We start from the raw sequence: 21137 nt of genomic DNA, 5'->3' as shown, positions 1-21137 counted from the left end.
AGGTGTCCTAGTTCTCTATATAGACCCAAAGTGGCCTTGAACTCAGAGATCCTCCTTACCTCTGTTTTCCAAGTGCTGGGATCAAAGGTGCTCACCACCACCTCCTAGCTAGTAACTAACTATATTTTCGATCTTTTAAAAAATATAAGTAAATAAGATAAACCCCATCAGCACAATAATCATTGGTGCATCATGAATCTGGGAGAAACAGAGCAAAGAGCCACCGTTACAAGATTGCATCATGATTCCTCTTTGTGCTGTTGGGCACTGGTGGATCCCAAACCTAATGCTAGGGGTGCCAGGCCTAGGACTCAGACAACTGAGGATTCACCTAGAGGAAGACGGGAATAACATGTTCCTATGATCAGAAATGCCAGCAGCATGTAGTAGGAAGAAGTCCTGGGAAGGAAAGGGGCTGGATCAGGAAGATAGCCAGACTTCTGGAGTCCAAGTGGCATCCACTCACCTCCGTGGGCTTTGCAGACTGTGGGTACTGGGGACCGACTTTAGGGCCCCATGCTTTGATGGAGTGAGCTATCCCCCCCCCCCCCAGGCTGCTTGAACACCGTTTAATCGTGGAAATAATTAGTCTTCGTTCTTGGGTCAGACTCATGAGTGACAGGGCATCTGGAGGCACCTCACCACGCTCACGTCTACCTGAGCGTCAACTGCACATGTGGAAAGCCACCTGGTCGATACCGAATTCTCAGTCCCCATGTAGCGTTTGCATTTGCCTTGGAAGATATTTTATAACAAATCGATAACAACTTCAAGGTAAAAAAAAAAAACAAAAAAAAAAAAAAACTACACACTTAACAGCTTTTTCCTTCGACACGCATTGTGTAATTTGAATTCCCTCCCAAGTTTTAAAAAATAAAAAAGTTTGGTTTCCCAAAAATGTTTTCATTGGCTTTAGAAAACTAAAACACACCAGTGTTTGGGTGAGTGATACTTCCTGTAAAATAAAGATAGATCAACACATAAGTTCTGGCTGAGATATAATTGTTGTCTTGAAAACAGTTTTGGGTATGAATTTGGTTATATTAAAGAAAGTCTCCCTGATTCCTAATGATGATCCAACTGATTAATTAGGCCAGGCTACCCACTTAAAGAAGTAAGAAACAAAACAAAACGCCCACAAAAACAATTCCGGAGAGAGAACACTGAGCGGAGGAGGAACAGCGGTAAATCTCCCATTAGTTATCTGTTAGCGCTTCTTTCTAAGTATTCTACTTGGAGGAGTAGGGGACAAGTCTTTTCAAAGATCCTCCCTGTCGCACCAGGCAGAAAACAGGGACGGAGGCGTACTGCACACATCGCTTCTACTTCTGGAGTGTGACATCCTAGTGCGCTCTCCCGTCCGGGGCCCCAGGTTCCAGCAGTTCTCCTGAAAGCAGGGCACTCAGGGGGCGCAGGCACTCAAGGGTTTGGCTGGTTCTTCTTCGGGGCGAGAGCGTAGCTCGGCTTAGATCGCCCTCACTCCAGTGTGCGAGCCAGTGTGTGCGCGCGCGCGTGTGTATGTGTGTGTGTACGTGTGGGGAGGTGTGTGCCAAAGGGGTGGGGTGAGGGAGCAAGGGCCCTAGGTGCTGCACGAAGGGAGGGAGGTCTCCCGCTCCCGCCTCTTCCCCCGGAGCACCAGCCACCGCCCGCGGGCTCGGCCACCTCTCGGTGACGCCACAGGCCCCGCGACCCTCGGGCTCGCCGGCTGCGCGCCCCACCGCGGCGACAGGGATGGCGCGGGGCTGACGGTCTCCTCCCCCCTCCCGGGAACCCCTCCGCCCCACCCGGGGCTCGCGGGACCGCGGCACCGCCCCGACCTGCACGCGGGCCGGGGCCCCGCAGTCTGAGGCCCTCGGCGTCCCCGAGGCGGTGCCCGGCCGCGCCGGAGGAGGAGGAGGAGGCGGTGGAGGAGGAGCCGGCTGCCCGCGCGCTGCGGCCCGGGAGCACGGGCTCCCCGGAGGGCGCTTGGGGCGTCCCGGCCCCGGAGGAGGGACCCGGAAGCAGAAGCGCCGCGGCGAGAAGAGCCGAGCCGCTTGCCCGCGCTGCCCGGCGCCGGCTGGGGGTCCCGGCGGCTGGATGGGCGGCGGCGGCGCGGGCCGTGGGCGGCGATGGGCGAGGAGCAGAGCACGGTGAGCGGCAGCGGCGGGCCCCGGGAGGCGCGGGCCCCTGGCGGAGGCTCGGCGGGCCAGCCCGAGTCCCCCAGGCCGCGAGGGGACCGCGCCGGGGCAGCGGGGCCGCGCGCCGCCGCCTCCTCCTCCTCACGGCCGAACGGCGGCGGCGGCGGTAGAGACCCGGGCTGCGTGGACGCGAGCGCCCAGGAGCCTGCGAGCAACCCGGCCCCGGCGGGGCAGCCCGCGCGACTGCCACTCACCGGGCCCCTGGACCCCCAGAGTCTGGAACTGCATCTGGAGCGCGGGGCGGAGGGAGCGGGGCCAGAGGCGCCCCCCGGCCAGCAGCCCCCCGACGGGCTGCTCCTGGAAGTGCTGGCCCAGCGACACCCGCCCCCCGCCAAGCCGCAAGTCTTCTGCTCCGTGTACTGCGTGGAGAGCGACTTGCCCGAGGCCCCCTCCGCCGAGTCCCCGTCGCCGCCGGAGTCCCCACCTCCAGCGCCGCCCGGGCCGATTCCCGCCAGCCCGCCGCCCTCCTTCCCCGGCTCCCCGTTGTCGCTCCCGGCTGACCCCCTGTCTCCCGACGGCGGCAGCATCGAGCTGGAGTTCTACCTGGCTCCGGAGCCCTTCTCCGTGCCTGGCCTGTTAGGAGCTCCACCCTACTCTGGCCTGGGCGGGGTAGGGGACCCCTATGCGCCCCTCATGGTGCTGATGTGCCGGGTGTGCCTGGAAGACAAGCCCATCAAGCCCCTGCCCTGCTGCAAGAAGGCGGTGTGTGAGGAGTGCCTCAAAATCTACCTGAGCTCTCAGGTAACTCCCCACTACTCTCTGCCCACCCTCAGCCCTGATCACCAACGCAAAGCATTAAGCTTCCTAGCAAGGGACGAGGTCCCCTTACCCAGGGCCCCCTGCAATTGCCAGCGCCCTAGTTGTTATGGAGTGTGTTTTTCCCACACTGGTTTATTGGCTGGTTAACTCTGCTCTGAGATTCAGGTTTTGGTTGGCAGCTGCAGGAGGAATGAGGTGGATTGCCCTCTGATTATTTTGTCTGTGGATTGCATGCAAGAGCTTGTCCGAGGAGAGCAGAAAGGCTGTCTCACAGGCCCGGCATCCCCAACACTAACAGACAGTGAGCATAGAATGAATATTTACGGAGCTGGTGAAGAGAAGGTTTGGACTTAGTATGTCAGGGCTGTGATAACCTGCATTTTAAATTCCTTGTCTTTGTATAGCCAACGAAATGTAAAAAACAAAAACAAAAAAAGGGGGGGGGGAGAAAAAAAACTCTTGGCCTACTCTTCCACAATGAAGTTAAAATACTTTTCCCCACAAATTTTAAGCCAGCACAGTACTTTTATTTCTTCTAGAGAGAAACAAAACAGAAAGAAACCAACAAAACAGAGAGACCAGAGGTTTGACTAACTTCCCTCCACCCTCCTCTGAAGGGCTTTTTTTTTTTTTTTTTTTCTTGGAAAGCTTGAGAAACACAGCAGCCCTCCTTCATGGTTTTCAGTCTGTTCCTGCCAGCGGCTTTGCACAATCCTTAATGCCCTTTGATCCCTTGTCTGATTGTCCTCGGCCTGTTCATCTTTCCAAACCTTGTCTGTTCAGGTGCCAGCTTCTCCGTGAGGCTGCTTTCCCTCGTCCTCTAGGCCCTGCTCAGATTGTTTTCAAGTGTGCCTTCCAACCTTTCCTGCCCTGAAATTGTTCCCTTCCTGCCTGCCTGTCTCTGTCGACTGTCTGGACACCCATTTACAGTCTGAATTGGGTAGTTTCAGATGATAACATTTGTCTGTATTGGCTGAAGGCAATTGGATAGGGGTCTAAACAGTGCGGTTCCTGTGTGTTTTGTGGGCAGCTCCGTTGCTGGGGTCTGGTCTGAAAGGGTGTAGTGTGCCCAACTGGACGTGCAAAGGCAAACTTACACAGAATGGAATGTTAGGCTAACAGGAACCTGGCCCAAGTGGCTGAGATTACCCGCATGCCCCTGAGAGACCGTGCTGTCTGCTTTAGGATTTATCCACCAGTGGAGCCTTAAAACAGGAATGTCGGCTGCTTTTCGTGGTTGTTTCTATGACATCACCCTTGTACGGGTAATGCTGCCGTCTGTGTACACACAGCCTTGTGGGATCCAGACATTCCCAGGAAATGGGCCTTGCTCCAGAGAAGTCATGGTGAGAGCAAATGCATTCAAATATATAGTACAGAGTAGCATCTGATGAGATGTAAACACCAATGCTGAGGAGCTGTTATTTATTTATGTAGTCATTCATTCATTCACTCATTCATAGGCAGGAGGTTGCTGTGTGGCCCATTGTGGGCTTTTAACTGGCTAAGTACCCTGGGTCGGCCTTGAAACATGAGCTACTGCTACCACTTTCTGAGTTCTGGGATTAACTTTGCCCTACTATGCCCAACTCCAGGCTCTACCTACTAAGTGCTCCTTACAAACACCAGCTGGTTTGGTGTTCAAGGTTGGTATTCCTGGTGGGTTGATACCCTGCCTCTATCAGTTTGATTATTATTATTTTTTTTTTTTTACAAAAGGGCCTTTCTCCGAAGCAGTTTTCTTTGCACACGTTGGTTTTAGGAAGTTGGTGTTTGGAGCTGCCCTGAGAAGGGGGAGAAGGAACAGGTTGAGTGTGAAGTCAGTGAAGCACATGCAGGCAGCAGACTCCTTTGAAGTGACAGCGATGTACGAACTGGGTCTGCAGTCAGCGTCATCAGATGCTCCCGACTTCCCGAAGCAACTGGCAGGAATCTCAGCAGCAAGAATTAGACAGTATTTCACACAGTCACAGAAGGGCAGGCGGGCTTCCATCTCAGGGCGCTGTAATATTCTCTGTTCTGGGTATCAGCCTCCATGTCCTTGGCTTGTTCTGTCTCCCACACCACCTTTGGGTCTATAGTCACACACCATCCTTGTGGTCCTCACCGAGTGTCTTGGTGGGCGTGCACGCGCACGGGTTTTGCACATTTGTGCACTTGCAGAGGCCAGTGGGGGATATCGGATGTCCTGCTCTGTCTCTGTCCTTTTTCACAGTCTTGAACCTGAAGCTTAGTGTTTCACGTAGGCTGTCTGGATGAGTTCCTGGAGCCCACCTGTCTCTGCTCTCCAGTGTTAGGGATGCAGGCGTGCACGTGTTTTATGTGGATGCTGGACATTTGAACTCAGATCAACACTTGAACAGCAAATTCTTACCAACCGGGCCAGCTCCCCAGCCTTTGTGACCACCTTTTAAAGACTGAGCTTTATCCCACACTCCCTGTGTCTCTTCCTGGGTTTTAGCTTTTCTCCATAACACTACTCTGTCTTGTACCTAAGTGATAGCGTCTGTGAAGACAGGAGTTTCTATATGATTTTGTTAATTTCTGCCTATTTAGCACATGACAGATATTTGCTCAGTAGTTAATGAATTTGTAAAGAACCTAAGGTCACCCCAGAAAGCTTAGGTGCTAAATTTTGCTCTGAATGTTTTTGTATTTAAGATTAAAGGCAGATAAATGAAATATTTACTATTAGATCTAAAAGAGTTTAAGCAAACTTAGCTTATACAAACTTAAGGCTTTTTCCACTGTGTAAAAATATAAGATCGAGGTTATAATATTTCTGATACGATCCCGAATTTTAAGATCTCGTCATCTTTATATCCGGGGGTGGGGGTGTCTGTTTTACGGTCATCTATGCCTGAATCTTCTCATCAGTGAAATTTAACTGTAGACAGTGATCTGGAGAATCCATCAGTGCCTGAGTAAAACTGTGTCTTAATGTTTGGTTGCAGCCTTACCGGACCAAGGGAAAAGGCATGGCAGCCAGGCTTAATGGTACAGATCTGTAAGCCCAGCTGTTTGGGAGACAGAGGCAGAAAAATAGTTCAAGGCTTGCCTGGGCAACTTTGTGAGTTCAAAGCCTCCCTGAGAAATGTAGTGAGACCCCGACTTTAGCTTTTAAAGAAGGTGTGTGTGTGTGTGTGTGTGTGTGTGTGTGTGTGTTGGGGGTGGGGAATGGCAAGAGGTTAGAATTATACATAGCTCAGTGGGGGAGTGCTTACTTAGCCTGTGTAGGTTTGATTCACAATGCCTAAAACAAAACAACAGCAACAAAAATAGGCAGGGGAGATGTTACATGTTTTCTTTTTCTCATCTAGTAAGATTTTTGTCCTAAGCAAAGGTGACAAGCCTTGACTTCAAGGCCTCTCAAGATCTTTGTGGGGGAAAGGATGTAGTTAAAGACCTATTAGTGACATTTTTGTATTTGAGTTTGTGCCACATACTTAGTGCATTATTTAACAACATTTAAAAATATAGAGCAAATCAGTATTAAACATTTTATACAAACATTAAAAATGCATATTAATTGCAGGTTGGAACCATGCCTGGTTAATTGGACTCTTCTGAGAAACACTGTGTGTTCTTTGAAAGAAAGACAGGGATTTGGGACCCAGAAATGTTTTCAGATTTGGGGCAACAAAGACTCTTTCTGGTACTGAATCTGTGACCAAGGGTGACGAGTCAGTATCAGCCGTACTTCAGAATAGGCCGCAGATTTAGACAGCGACAGCATCTTGGGGCTGTAATAGGGTAGGGTAAATCTTGGTCGGATGACTTTATAGTGCATTAGGTTCTTTGTACCTTCTGATTAAACTGTAGATTAGAACATCAGTCACTGTACTGACTGATTTAGATGTCCTGGTGCACTGAGAAGTGTACGCATGTTTTGAACATACAGTTTTATAAGTGCGTTTTTCAGTGTTACACGTGGCTAACACAGTCCCCAGGTTGCCAGCAATGTCTCCCAGTTTTCCAGGTTCTCCAAGTTTCAATCTTCTCAGCTTGTTTGGCCTTTGCCACATTCTTCTAGGAAGAAAGATGATTCTTGCCATCTTGGCTTTGCAGAAACCATACCCAAGTATCTTTCCTTCATGATTTTGATTTAGACAGACCAATGTCTTATAAATATGAAATTAACATTTAGTACCTTGGATGACCCAAAGGAAGAATTGACCCAACTCACACACTAGCTCAAGACGGCAGCTGTTGGAGATTTAACACACTGCTCAGGAGAGCAGGAGACTGGTAGATTCGTGTGACTTGGAATGTGTACACCTGTCCAGTGGGTATTAATAGCATCAAGAAACATATTTCTGCTGCACTGTGTGGGGAAAACAGCTGCTGCATGGTAATGCCTCAACATGACTGCTACTGTAGTCATCTGAGAAAAGTGACCTAGGGCCCAAAGCAAAGTGTCTCGGTAGATCTAAGTCATCCAGACTTCATAGGTAAGGAAGTTTAACTTAAATTCCTTAGAGCCAACACACACTTCTATCTCATTGAATATAAAGTCTGCACATCACTGTCTGCACATAGGTAAAGTTACAGATCCTACCAGGCCGAATGTTTTGGTAATCCTGAAAGTGTGAACAGTAATGTGAGCACAAACTCTATTTTGGAGTCACTTTACAGATTTCCAAAGTGAGCACTAAGGCCTAAGGCCTCTGTATGCATATTTCTTCCTCCCCACTCCCGAGTGTATGTGTGTGTGTGTGTGTGTGTGTGTGTGAGAGAGAGAGAGAGAGAGAGAGAGAGAGAGAGAGAGGAAGAGAGAGAGAGAGAGAGAGAGAGAGAGAGAGAGAGAGAGAGAGAGAGAGTGTGTGTGTGTGTGTGTATGTGTGTCCATGTATATTTAGCAGGATGTGGTAACACCTTTCTGACTTGTGCCCTTATTTTCTTCTTCTATTTCTGCACCATTTCTCTTTACCAATTGTTTCTGGGCTTGTTGTATTTATTTATTTATTCTTTCCCATTTTGCTGTTTTTATCTGGCACTTAATTTCTGCAAGGCAATCTTCCATCAAGAGCTGAGCTCTAGGGCCAGAAACCGTGGTCCTCCTACCCTGTGGCTTTTTCCCTTCTTTTACAGCTGGCTGGAAGAGAGGCTCTGTAAAGCAGTCCTATACTGTGCCTCCCTGTTAAAGATCTCAGGTAACATTCCAAGGACTACTGACCTTCTGTATTAACTGACACAGCCATGATTTTTCCCTATCTATCTATCATCCATCCATCCATCCATCCATCCATCTATCTATCTATCTATCTACCTATCATCTATCTATTGATTAATTTATTATGTGACGGGTTTCTCAGGTGTTTCAGGATAGCCTTGACTGTCCTGGAACTCATTCTGTAGAACATGTTGGCCTCAAAATCAGAGAGACCCACCTCCCTCTGCCTCTCAGGCATGTGCTTTCACTGCCTGGCTAGATGTGATTTTTATTCTCCTTCTAGAATTGGATGGAGCTCATTGTTTAGAACTGAAACACCGTTTAGTCCCGTGGTGCTAGACAGAAAATATTATGGTAGAGATTGAGTCCTCGGCATTTTATTAAGATTTTGTGACAGGCAACAAAGACAGGCAGCTGGCGCTAGTTCCTTACAATTACCCTGTTTGCTAACCAGTGCTCTATTTTTGCTTTGCTCTGTCGACATGTTAATGGTCTCAAGAAACTGTCTTACAACCTCGTATTTTTGTTTCCAGTTAAAAGCTCTTTTTAAAGTAATTAGGTACTTGTTCCTCCTTTTCTTTATTCTCTGGTAGCTTCTTTTAAAACCATTATAGGAACCGACTAACCTTTAATTAATGTTCTATGATTTCTGTAACTATGTTTAACCCAAAATAATAGATCTGTATATACTTGCTCATGTGTATATTTATATATGTATATATACAAATACATATGTACATACACATACACACAGAAGCACACACAGACGTATGTTTCAGAATACATTGCATTTGTTGGAAATAGAATATTTGTAAGCACCCTCTTTATTTAAAACATTCACGCCCCTAATGTAAGAGATAACATGATATCTAGCTAATTTTGCGTTGGTTATTTTATGACAGTTTTCCTGATGTTTAAAGGACATTTTTCCTTTGTGATGTTGATTGAACCCAGGGCTATAATAATGCTCATCACATGACTGGCCATGAAGCTTCACTCTCAAACCCTAAAGTTAAAACAAGTGGTTTTTTTTTTCTTCACACTTATCTTGCTAGGATTTTACATACTAAACTAAGATGAAACTTCTCAAATTAGGTTGTGTCATAAAGTGACAGTTCACTGTCTATATGAATATAACGTTCAATATTTCCAATTCTCCATAACTTCCAACCATCTCATTTATGTCATCTCTGCCGGGATAATTGTGCTTGAAATGTGTGTCGTATTCACAATTACTGATAACAGCCATCCATTCAAATCTAACCTCTAACCGGTCTCCTCAGTAATTTGTCGTTCTGTGTGAGTAAGCTCTGTATTGTAGGCACTGTTGTCTGCTCCCCAGATAAAAGGGGAGAAGAAAACAAAACCTCTGGTTTGGTGGAGTTTATATGCCAGGCTATGAAGAAGATAATATGTAAATTATTACTGTATATTAGAGGTGATGAGGACTATGGAGAAAAAAAGAAGCAAGGAAAAAGTGGTAAATACCAAAAAGGGGGTTGTTCCTAAGTTCATCATTTGGGGAGGGGGATGTTGTCAAATTTGGCTTCTTTTACAAAGTCCCTTTCTATGCAGATCAGAAAATGGCAATAGAATTTCAGAAGTGTGCCAGGAATGGCAAGGAGGCCCATGTGGTTGATGGGGCAGGACTGGGGGGTGTGGGAAGAAGACAGAAGGCAGAGGTTTAAGGCCATAGGCAGGTTTGTCTTTCATCTGCATATGGTGGAAACTACAGGGAAGCACTGAACAGAGGTGTAGCCAAATAATTGTGTTCCTTTGAAGGAGAAAGTAAAGGTCAAGTAGAAGTAAAAGGGGAAGTTTGAAGAGGGTACTGTTATTCCAAGCAGGAAAGGTATGGTTTCCACTGAAGCGAGAGAGATGTATGGTTTGAACTGCTTGCGCTTTGAATATATTTTCCTGATAGAGCTGACAGTTTACTGGATTTACTGATTGCATGTTGACAGGGAGTAAGAGAGTTAAGGATGAGTCAGGATTTGATCGGAGCATTTAGAAAAGCAGGTTTGCCGTTTAGAAGAAGAAGAAGGTGGGAGGACACGGCTTGGAAAAGGAGGAGTCGGAAAGGCTACGTGGAGATGCTGTGGAGACCTTCATGAAGGTGGTCAGTGTCTCTAGCAGCGGAGAGGCCCAGACCAATAACTGAAAGTGACCGTCATCTTTCCCAAGACAGTTGTTAACCGTGTACGGATCTTTCTTCATTGCAGTTGACCTTCAGACTAGAGTATAGGGACAACACATTTCATGTCAAGGCTTAGGTTGTAGGATGGCGCTTCTTCACCTTCCTGATGCTGCGACTTTAATAAAGTTCCTCATGTTGGATGACCCCAACCATAAAATTATTTTGTTGCTCATTCATAACCATAATCTTGCTACTGCTATGAATTGTAAGATCAGAATCTGATGGGCAGGATATCTGGTGTGCGGCCCCTGTGGAAATGTTGTTCGAGCCCCCAGGTTAAGACCGGATATGGTAGGACATTCTAAGAGAACACTGGAGAGCAGATAGCTTTCTCAAAGTCACTCACTGAGCAAATGTTGATGTGGGATTTCAGTTCAGATCTGTTTGGCTCTAGAGCCCACAGCCCTTTTATAGCCTTTAAATTTGTTAACTAATCAACAAGATGATGTTGACCAAAGACCTGGGCAAAGCTGGGGGTGGGGGAGTAGGGGGTAGGGGAGTGGGAGCGTGAGGGGGTGGGGGTGTTGCATAATATTGTAAATAATTTCCGTGCTCTCTGGGAGGGATGAGAGATGTACGGAGTGAGGAATTGTGAGGTGGGTGCATCCCTTTGGAAGGATTTAATGTCTGTTGAGAGAACACTGGGAATGGAGTGGAAGTAAAAAGTTGATTAAATGAGGATGGGAGTATTCCAGGGAGGAAATGTTTATATCGCACAGATTCAAATTCTCCCAGCTGAAGGCAGAAAAGAAACATAGTTACACAGTTTCAGAAAGTGGAAACTTCCCACGGGACTTGGTAGGGAAGGATCCTGAGCTGTGAGTAACCGATGGGAGCTCGGTTTAGAAACAGGGACTCGATTTACTGCTCTCTTCTGGCTGTGCTCCCGTTTTTTTCCCCCTTTGAGTCATTACTCTTTATTTAAGCTTGCTCTTTACCATTTCTTCGTGATGGTGTCCGGATGGTCCTCAAGCCTTTCCTCAGCGTTGGCTCATATTTCCTCAGGGATCCTCCAAATGCTTTTGCCTCAAAACACTAAGAACCTGTTGCTCTTCAGTCTTGACTGTAAGGCTCTATCTTTTGACCACTTCTAGCAGGATGCTTTACCTATACCTACCGGATGGTAGCTCGTTGAATACTTTCCAAATGGATTCCTGCTTCTGTCCTCGGCCTTTTCAGCGTCTGTTTCCTGCTTCAGGAGTCCCTGCTTGCTTCTATCGTACCCAGTTCAGGGTCTGCCCGAGTCCTTCCTCCCCTCCTCTCCGTGTCCTAAGGTGTTTTCTGTTGTTCTGTAACTCCCTTCGTTTCTGATGCCATTTCTGTGCTCAGCTCCCCGCAGCCTTCAGATCTCTGCCAAGTTCCATGTGACCCTTTCTTGCTGTCAGCATGTCCTCGAACATGACTGCTGCTTGATTCTGGAGGATCAGGGACTGTACTCAGTACCGTTGCTGTTTTCATAGCTAGCATCTTGGACTGGCATCCAGGACAGGTAAGTGTTAAGTTAATTCTTAGTAAAACAAAAGGGCAAGGTGGAAAATGGTGTAAGCTAGGTTGGAAAGGTGAATTCTTGAGTCCTTTGACATGCTGTTGTACAGCATATTTAAAATTTGAATGTTACCGTTTGCCATGGCTGGAGTATGTCTTGTATTGGCCCACCAATCAATGAAGTTTCTTCTCTGGTTATAGCCCTTGCTCTGGTAACTGTGCCTGCTGCTTAATGAATTCTTCCAGAACCTAGGGGCTTAAGATGACCATTTAATTTTGACCATGACGCCTTAGGTCAGGAATTTGGGAGCTGCTCAAATGGTTAGTTCACTCTTGGAGTTTCTCATGTGGTGGTAGTCAGATGTCATACTCAGCGGCTCCCAGCTGTTGTCAGGGAGTTCAGCTGTGGCTGTCTACCAACATGCCTGCTTGTCCCAGGGTTCTGCCTGAGAGATGGCATCCAACCAGGCTAACATCAGCTAATCCTTTCCACTCTGACTTGCAAGTACTCAGCACCACCTGGGTAAAGCAATCACATGCCTATCCACTAGTGGAAAGGGGTGTTTACCCCACTCCTTCAAGGACTTTAGAGACCTATTTTAGTAACTACCACGCAATGATAAAATATAGAAACATTGTTAAATTAGGTGGTAAAAGTCTTAGAATAGGCATTTTACCTTTTTTTGTTTGTGTTCTTCAAGACAAGGTTTCTCTGTGTAGCCCTGGCTGGTCTCAGACGTACTCTATAGACCAGGCTGGCCTCCAACTCACAGAAATCCGCCTGCTCCTACCTGCCAAGTGCTGGAATTAAAGTTAACGGGGAGCACCACCTCCCAGCGTCTACTTTGTTTAATGTTTATGTTTTCCCAACCATTTGCACATTTCCGATATGTCATTATATTGATTAATACATCTTAATCTTGTATTTTTGTGCTTTGTGTTTGAATAATTTTATAAGGGACCATTGAAGGCCATTCTTCTCAGAATTATTTAATTTTACTGTAACTGAGATATTCTGGGGTCAAGCTCAACTATTCTAATTAGTATTACTTAAGAGCATTGTCTCTAGTACAGCTTCCTTTCTTTGTATCAGAATTTTAGTCATAGTGGAAGCTAAAAGTCTCCCTTGAAATTTTTAAGCTTTCTGATACAGCAGATTCTTTTATCATGTAGATTCTGTATGGTGCTGGTATTGTATTAAGAATACTTTAAGAGTTGCCCCTCCTAGTTAATGCATACTGGCTCACTGTTAGAGTTCTGTGGTGTATGGTGTCTTATTAATGATTGTATTGTTTGCTTAGTGTCTCCTTTAAGAAGTAGCTTGAACTTTCCAGAAGCAAGTGTGCTATACTCCAATGTTGCTTCTTTGTACTTGGAGAAGAGGGATCTATAATAGAGTGACCCATGAAAGAGTGGGAACTATAATAGAGGGTTCTATTATAGAGGGGAATCTGTTAAAGAGTGGGACCTAAAATAGAGGGATCTATAATACAGGGGAATCTATTAAAGAGTGGGACCTATAATAGGGGGTTCTATTATAGAGGGGAATCTGTTAAAGAGTGGGACCTAAAATAGAGGGATCTATAATACAGGGGACCTGTAATGGAGGAGGATCTCTAATGGAGGGGATCCATGATAGAGGGATGTATTGCTCGCATGATGTAACCCCCTGGCTCAGGTAACTTAAATCAGGGATTAGTTCTTCACATGAATGACTAATCCCTTTTAAATTTTTCCTAATCTACTGCCTTAATACTGTTCTCTATTGTAGAACTGGACGCTAATTACGGGCTACCTGGCAAATCTTTTCCCTTTGTGGTGTTCACTCTTGCTGTTCTCCGTCATGTGACCATTGGCCATTCTTAGTGTCAGTGAGGCTCATTAGCTCTAGCTTGTGTGTGGCAAGTACATTCACCATGGCCTCTTCTCCTAGGTGCTGAACAATCAAAACCAGCAGGGAACTGTAATTGATTATAAGATGTTTTCCCTAATAGTTATAATTTAATTAGTTCATATCTAAGAACAGCTGTTTGGTAAATTTAGAAGTGACTTTGATGTGACCTTGGCTGGAAGGTTAGTTTTATCCCACTGCCAGACATGCCCTGGATGTGAAATGTTCCATTTGGTCCTACGTAACCACCAGTGTCTTTAAGTGGCTTTCCTTCCTATGTGCTGCCATTGTTTTCTTCTCAAGATTGTTTCTGGAAGAAACACCTAGTGAGAGGTTCCCTAAACTTAAGAAAGGAATAGTATTTTGGTATATTTAACTTAAAACTCTGTGTGTATGTGCTTGTGTGCACACATATGTACTGTGATTGTGTGTACTGTCTGCTTGTTAACTTCAGAGTTACATATTTGTGTCACAAGAATATTTGTTGATTTTGAAAAACCCAAGTTTACTCTTTCCCAGTTAAGTCTTTGTTTCAAGTGTGGTTTGGATTGATCAGAATAGATAATTCTAACATTTATTTTTTGTGCTGTCCTGATTTGTAACGTTACCTGTGAGTAATAAGAAGGAAGTGCTTAGAGGTCGGGCTGAGGAGGGAACAGAGAAAGGATAGCAAGTCCTTCCTGACTTGTGGCTTGTGTCTGTCTAAATGAAGATTTTTCAGAGAGATTTTGATCTGCTTGTTTAAAGACTTACAAATGTAGTGGTGTACGTTTAGTTGCAAGAGTGTGTGCCATGTATTTAGCTGCAGCAACTTTCCCATAAGCTGTGCCCGGGAGGCAAAAGCAAGTCTAAAGATTATCAAGCATAGGCAACAGTGCAGTGTTTTCCACTGTCCTCAGCTGAGGCACTGTCTCAGTCACATTGTCATCAGTGTCAAAGTGAGCAGAATGCAGACTTTAGAAACCCAGAATCACCAGCAGCTGACCAAATTTTCAAAACTAACAAAGGCAGTTCTATGGCATCACTTTTATATGGTTAATTAACTCATTAAATTAAGACGTTAAAAAAAAGTCCCCAGATCTTGTGGATTGATCGATTTCAGTGTCTTCTTGGTTTGTTACAATCTAGATGGGCCCCGTAGGCTTGCTCAGAGCACTAGCTAATGAGGCCAAGGTCGAGAGGGCAGTCTTCGCACAGGCCACTTGTTGATTAGTGGCCACATCCTTAACCCCACACAGTCAAGGTCTGCCTGCTGCTGTTCATAAGACCAGAGCGCTGGCAAGGTGGGGGAATAATTAATTTTGTCACCTTTTTTGGACAAACACATCAGAGGTTGAACAGGCAGCCAGGAGTTCACTGTCCAAAGCTTGCTTTTCTTTCACTTTTCATACAGACCGTTCACTAGTCCACAGTGGACGTAAGAGGATCATGGGAAGGAGGAGCTCAACTTGAGTGTATTCTATGAAAATGATTTCAGAGCACAGAATATTTGGGAGCACATGCTTTGAAAAAATCAACAGGTGAAATATAAGCTCCCCATGCAAAGATTAGGGTGTGATCTATGAGATGAAATTGTTAGGGGTTGTTGGAGACAGCAGTTCTCGGAAGAGAGAACTGTGTTGTTAGGACTAGTGAAAGTTGGAACTTGGCTGGTATCTGAAACGTGGCTGTTGGCTGTAGGAGGTGGAAGAAGGGGGAGTTAAAAGCGAGACAGTTGTGCGTTAGATTAAACACACACACACACACCCCCACACACACAATCAAAACACACTTGTGCAAATAGAATGCTTGGTGACCACGGTTGGAGAGGGGACTGATCAGTCCATGTAGCAGTTACAGAAGAAGAGCTGAGAGCCTCTGAGATCTCCCACAGAGTAGGGCTGGGATTCACAGGGCTCCAATAGGACCAGGCCTGGCCTTCTTCAGGGACGTGCAGCTCGGGTGCAGCTGTGCAGGAGGGCGCACCGACTGCCTAGGGTCAGATTCTACAGCTCCTCCGTGGAATCGACACTTCAGTGCAAGTGTGATGAGAAGTCACTGGACCATTGGGTACAGGTGTAGAGATGTCATCAATGTTTTAAAAGGATCCTCCCTTCTGTGGGGAGCATAGGCTGTGTTTCCAGGGGAGAATAGCAGGGAGGTGACTAGGAGGCAGTTGCTGTGACAGCAGAGGGGACTGTGGTTCTGCACCGTCATCGTGCAGGTGCTGCAGATGGCTTGTCTGCGTTATGTCTTTCAAAGGTGTGGAGGGTGCTCTTGCTACAGCAGCAGGCCTGGCCAGTGCCTGCAGCCACTCTGCTGAAAGGTCTAGAGGTTGCACAACCCTGAACACTAGCTGCAGTTTTATCCCCCAGGCCACACAGACAGATGTCTCCTTGGCTTGATTCTCCTGCCAGATTTCACCTGTCTAGGATAGATTTCTGTGGGCTTGCTTGCTTTTGTGTAGCTTGGGGACACTATGTAGAAAGTCCATTGCCCTAAAATATAGGTGCACACATCTGTCTATATATTTTACTGTCTGTAGTTACTTTAGCGATTATTAGAGCCAGGTTTGATTCCCATTCCCCCTTTAGATGCCTTTTTGTTTTTCTTGAAAGGAATTCTCTGCTAAATTGATGCTCAGTTCTTAGCCTTCACTCCCTCCTCCCCGATTGTAGCTAGCAAAGGTGCAGCGGGGACGGGTGGTTCTATTTCATGTATGCCTTTGTTGAGTTGGTTAGTAACTGCCCTTTGCTTCGCCAGTTAATTGTGTTTAATTACCGATATTCCCCTTTCTGATTCTTAGTTCTGTAACAGTGTTCTTTTTTGTTCTAAGTTCCACTTCCTCTGCATTTAATGGCACAGGCTCTGGGGTCACGGCTCCGCCACGCACAAGCTGTGCTGTTTGGATGTGGCTGTCCTGTTCTTTGTTTTCAGTAAGCGTATGATGATAAAGTGGCTGCTTAAACAAAGGTCTGCTCTGTTGGGTCTGTGCTGAGTGACTGAGTTGCCCCTCCCTCCCACACACGGATTTATTTCCCACAGTGCCTGAGGATATCCTCTGATACATTCTATGTTTATTAGAAGACCAGTAACATTTGAATTGGCATTAATGCCAGTGTGATGTTTTCCCAGTATAAAAAATGCCTTGTGTTTACCTTTACCCTAGATCTGTGCTCCAGTGTGTTTTATAGGTATTTTAGAAGAGTATAAACAGGTACATATGATTCGCCTCATTCTGTATGGCTTACTCCGAGAAGAAAGCCATTCACTTGGTGTTCACTAAATGCAAGACATTTTCATAAGGTACTGTGTAGTGTCCAGGGAAACTTCAGTATTTTAAGTATTTATAAAATAATTTTAGAAAACTGAATAGCTTCACTGTATTTTATGTTAACAGAACATTTCAACTCTATAGGAACTTGGGCTCTTTTTGCCTTATTTTATCCTACTTTGTTTTCCCAAATGGTGCCCTTTTCATAAAGGCCCAGGCAGGTTGCCCGCCCACATGCCCACATGCTGCTCAGAGCGCCACAGGAGCAGTAAGGAACATTGGCGGCTTCTTCTTCTTTTTCTCCTCCTCCTCTTCCTCTTCCTCCTCCTCTTCCTCCTCCTCCTCCTCCCTCCTCTCCTCCTCCTCCTCCTCTTCTTTTTCTTTCTTTTTATCCTGGAACTCAATGTAGACCAGCCTGGCCTTGAACTCATAGAAATCCACCTGCCTCTGCCTCCTGAGTGCCAGGATTCAAGGTAAGTACTACCACTGCCAGGCTCAGCTTTTTTAAGAACAAATAAAATATTTGTTTGTGTGTGTGTGTGTGTGTGTGTGTGTGTGTGTGATGTTAGTGTGGGTGAGATTAGAAGAAGACATTAGATTCTCTGGAACTGGAGTTAAGGGTGGTTGTGAGCCACTCCACATGAGTGCTTGGAACTGAACTTGTGTATTCGGAAGAACAGCATGCATTCTAGAAAACAGTTTCTAGAATTATATATTTTATATGTGTGAGTATTTTGCCTGCATTTGTACATCACATGTGTGCTCAGGGCCCACAGAGACTAGATAATAGTGTAAGATCCCTTGGAAGTAAAGCTGCAGACTGTTGTGTGCTGTCATGGCGTGCTGAGAATTGAACCTGGCTTCTCTACGAGAGCAACGGGCCCCTTCAGTGTGGAGCCCTCTCTCCAGCCTTTAATACCCACTCTTAACTACTGAGCCATGTTTCCAGCTCCTCCACCCTTGTTTCTTCCTATTCATCATAAACAACAGTGAATTTCATGAATCCATTTTACTCAACTGTGGCCTTCAAGTACTTCCAGGGGAGGATACCTGAATCATGTAATAGTTGTTTCTATTTGGGGGAGCTCTCCTACTGACTACTATAGTGGCTGCCTTATTTAGACTCTCCCCAGCAGTACCCAGAGTTTCTTCCTTCACACTCGTCCCAGCATTTGCTTTGGGGGTGATGGAAACATGGTACTTTTGATGTGCATTTCTGTGATGACTAAGGATATTTGAACATTTCTCACTTACTTACAGTTGAACCTTATCTTTTTTTTAAGTGTCTAGTGGTTTCATTTGTGCTCTTATTAATGACATTATTTGGTGTTTTGTGACCTGGGTTAAAGAAGTCATAATTTCATGAACTACCTTTCATCAGTTCCCAGTGTTATTTCCTCAGACGATGGAACCCTTTTGAGAAAGTCCTTATGTATTATATTAGTTATTGTTTTGTTGACTTGGCAAAATATCCTGACAAAGGCAGTTTAAGGGAGGAAGGATTTATTTCACCTAATAGTTGGCAGGGAAGTCAGTAAGCAAGAAGCTAAAGAAACTGGTTCCATTGCAACTGATGTCAGGAAGCAAGGGGAGTGAATATTAACAGTCCTCTAGTGCAGATCCGCCCTGTGGAGTAAGGCCACTCACAGCTGAGGTGACTCTTCCCATGGCTGTTCCTATAATCTAGATAATCTCCTCTAGGCATACCCGGAGCCTTGTTACTAGGTGACTCCAGATCCTTTCAACCTGACAGTATAAACCATCATGTGTCTGAACTTGAAAAGCTTTCCCTTTTTCTCTTTAGAGTTTCGGATCTTGATCCATTTTGAGTGGTGTGGATAAAAGATAGGGATTTGGTTTTATCTTCAACTTGTAGAAAGCTAGTTTTCCCAGTAGCACTGTTGAAGAAGGTGTCTTTTCTCCAGTGTATGTTTGGATTTTTGTGGAAACCTTGGTGGCTGTTTGGTGCATATTTGCTTCTGAGTTTTTTATTCTGATTCATTAATCTATCTTTGTTGTGGTTTTTGCCTATAGTTGCTGGTTTGTAGTAAATCTGAAATTAGGTCTTGTGACTCTTTTGCTCATGGTCTATGGATTGCTTCAGCTATTTATTTAAGACCTTTGTTTCTCCCTCCATTTTTGTGAAGAGTTGGACTGTTGGTTACATAGACTCAGTAGATTCCTGATAACATAGTCATTTTCACAAATATTACCTGGAACAGCTTTTAATATCTGTATTGTTGTGTTTTATAAAACAATAAGGAGAAGGAATCTGTTTGGATGTGGTCAGGTGTGGGGGAAGGGGGTACTTTGGCAGGCCCATGCTGAGGCATCCCTTCCCCCTCAGGGACCAGCCACAGGACTTTATTCAGGGCATGGGGAGGGGAGTTGAGGGAGTAGGGACTGAGAAAGGCAGAGAGAGGGGGAGGGGAATGGGGAGAGAGGGGGAGGAGTAACAAGAGGACAGAACAAGAGCAAGAAAGCAAGAGTGAGGAGGGGGCAAACAGCCCCTTTTATAGTGAGTCAGGCACACCTGCCTGTTGCCAGGTAACTGTGGGGCGGGACCTAGACTAGATGCCAACATATATAGTATGTAAACAGTTATACCTTTGATAAATTAGATATGGAAAAGGCAAATGTTGACGAGTTTATGATATATCCAAGCAGTTTATTAACAGAGTCACATGCTATGTTTGATCAGCTTGAGGGCTGTGAAGAGGAGTCAGACATATTTCTTCAGTAACCAGTTTTGGCAAAGCAAGGAAAAGCAGATAATGACTATCATTGCAAAATGACTTTTATAGAGTATCTTGTTGTCAATGAAAAAAGCATTTCTTGGGTAGTAGTCCCTCCTTCTCTGTGGGAAATACATTCTAAACACCCTAGTGGGTGACCACAGCTGAGGATGGCACTGAACTCTGTGTACTATGCTTGGACTTTTCTATAGGTGTACCTGTCCTAGTCAGGGTGTCTATTCCTGCACAAACATCATGACCAAGAAGCAAGGTGGGGGAGGAAAGGGTTTATTCAGCTTACACTTCCACATTGCTGTTCATCACCAGAGGAAGTCAGGACTGGAACTCAAGCAGGTCAGGAAGCAGGAGCTGATGCAGAGGCCATGGATGGATGTTACTTACTGGCTTGCTTCCCCTGGCTTGCTCAGCCTGCTTTCTTATAGAACCCAGGTCTACCTGTCCAGGGATGACTCCACCCACAATGGGCTGGGCCAGGGATGGCTCCACCCACAATGGGCTGGGCTCTCCTTTCCTCTTGATCACTAGTTGAGAAAGTGCCTTACAGCTGGATCTCATGGAGGCATTTCTTCAACTGAGGCTCCTTTCTCTGTGATAACTCCAGCTTGGGTCAAGTTGACACAAAAGCAGCCAGTACAGTATCCATACATATAATAGTTTATTAAATTAGGCAATATAAGGTTAGCTATAATAAGATTGGTAGCTTCGTCAATAGTTAGATGAACTAGTGATAATGGCTTCCCACTGTAATAAGGGTGCAGTTTCTCAGCGCACCTGATTGTACTGTCGGTGTGAGATGCTAGCACAGGACTGTACATGATCACAGTCGTGGTGAGGCTCCTTCGTTTATTTCTGTTGTGATAAAATAAACTCAGGACAAACAGTGTAGGGCCAAGGGGGTTGTTTCAGGGGAGGATGCAGTCCATTCAGAGAGGTGACGCCAGAGCAGGGAAGGGATGGACGCACACCGTACTGCCCAGCTCTCTCACTCTACGCTCAAGCAGTCAGGGTCCAAATCCAGGCTGTCTTCCCATATCCAGTGACATAATCAGGACGTGCCCACAGGCCAGTTTGACCTCAGTAGTCACTTATTGACACTCCCAGGTGTTGTAAAATGTGTCACAGTGACAGTAGCATTCCTAGGGTTAGACTAGTAGGTGTTCGAAGGCAATCACCAGGTACACCGACGGCTCATCTTCTAACAAAGACGGAAGTATACACATGGGACCGAAGTGCTGGTCACAATGCTTATTCATGTGCCACCAGGACCCAGCTGAGACAGTGCAAGGCCCCATCATACTGTGCGGTTTAAAACATGAATTATCTATTCTTCTTTTCGTTCAGTCGTACAATCTAAAGTGGCCACTGGCTACCTGAAATCATGGGAGGCAAAAGCATGGTTAAGGGGGACTGCCACATTCTCTGGTCCTCACACACCGGGAACACTGG

The 21137-nt window shown here is 45.8% G+C and overlaps 1 protein-coding gene across 1 annotated transcript in view; it reads left to right on the top strand.

Moving 5' to 3' along the window:
- The first annotated feature begins 1966 nt into the window (after positions 1-1966).
- The window catches only part of RNF217 (ring finger protein 217), a 101142-nt gene continuing 81971 nt past the window's right edge, over positions 1967-21137 (top strand). The window contains exon 1 of the mRNA XM_080929320.1: positions 1967-2918. Coding sequence (XP_080785446.1) covers positions 2109-2918 — 810 coding nt within the window. The 5' untranslated portion in view covers positions 1967-2108. The remainder of the gene's footprint in view (positions 2919-21137) is intronic.

This window comes from Micromys minutus (assembly GCF_963924665.1).
Source record: "Micromys minutus genome assembly, chromosome: 15".
In the NCBI taxonomy this organism is placed as follows: domain Eukaryota; kingdom Metazoa; phylum Chordata; class Mammalia; order Rodentia; family Muridae; genus Micromys; species Micromys minutus.
Note: the sequence above shows the minus strand (reverse complement) of the source record. Positions and strands in the feature narration are given on the sequence as shown.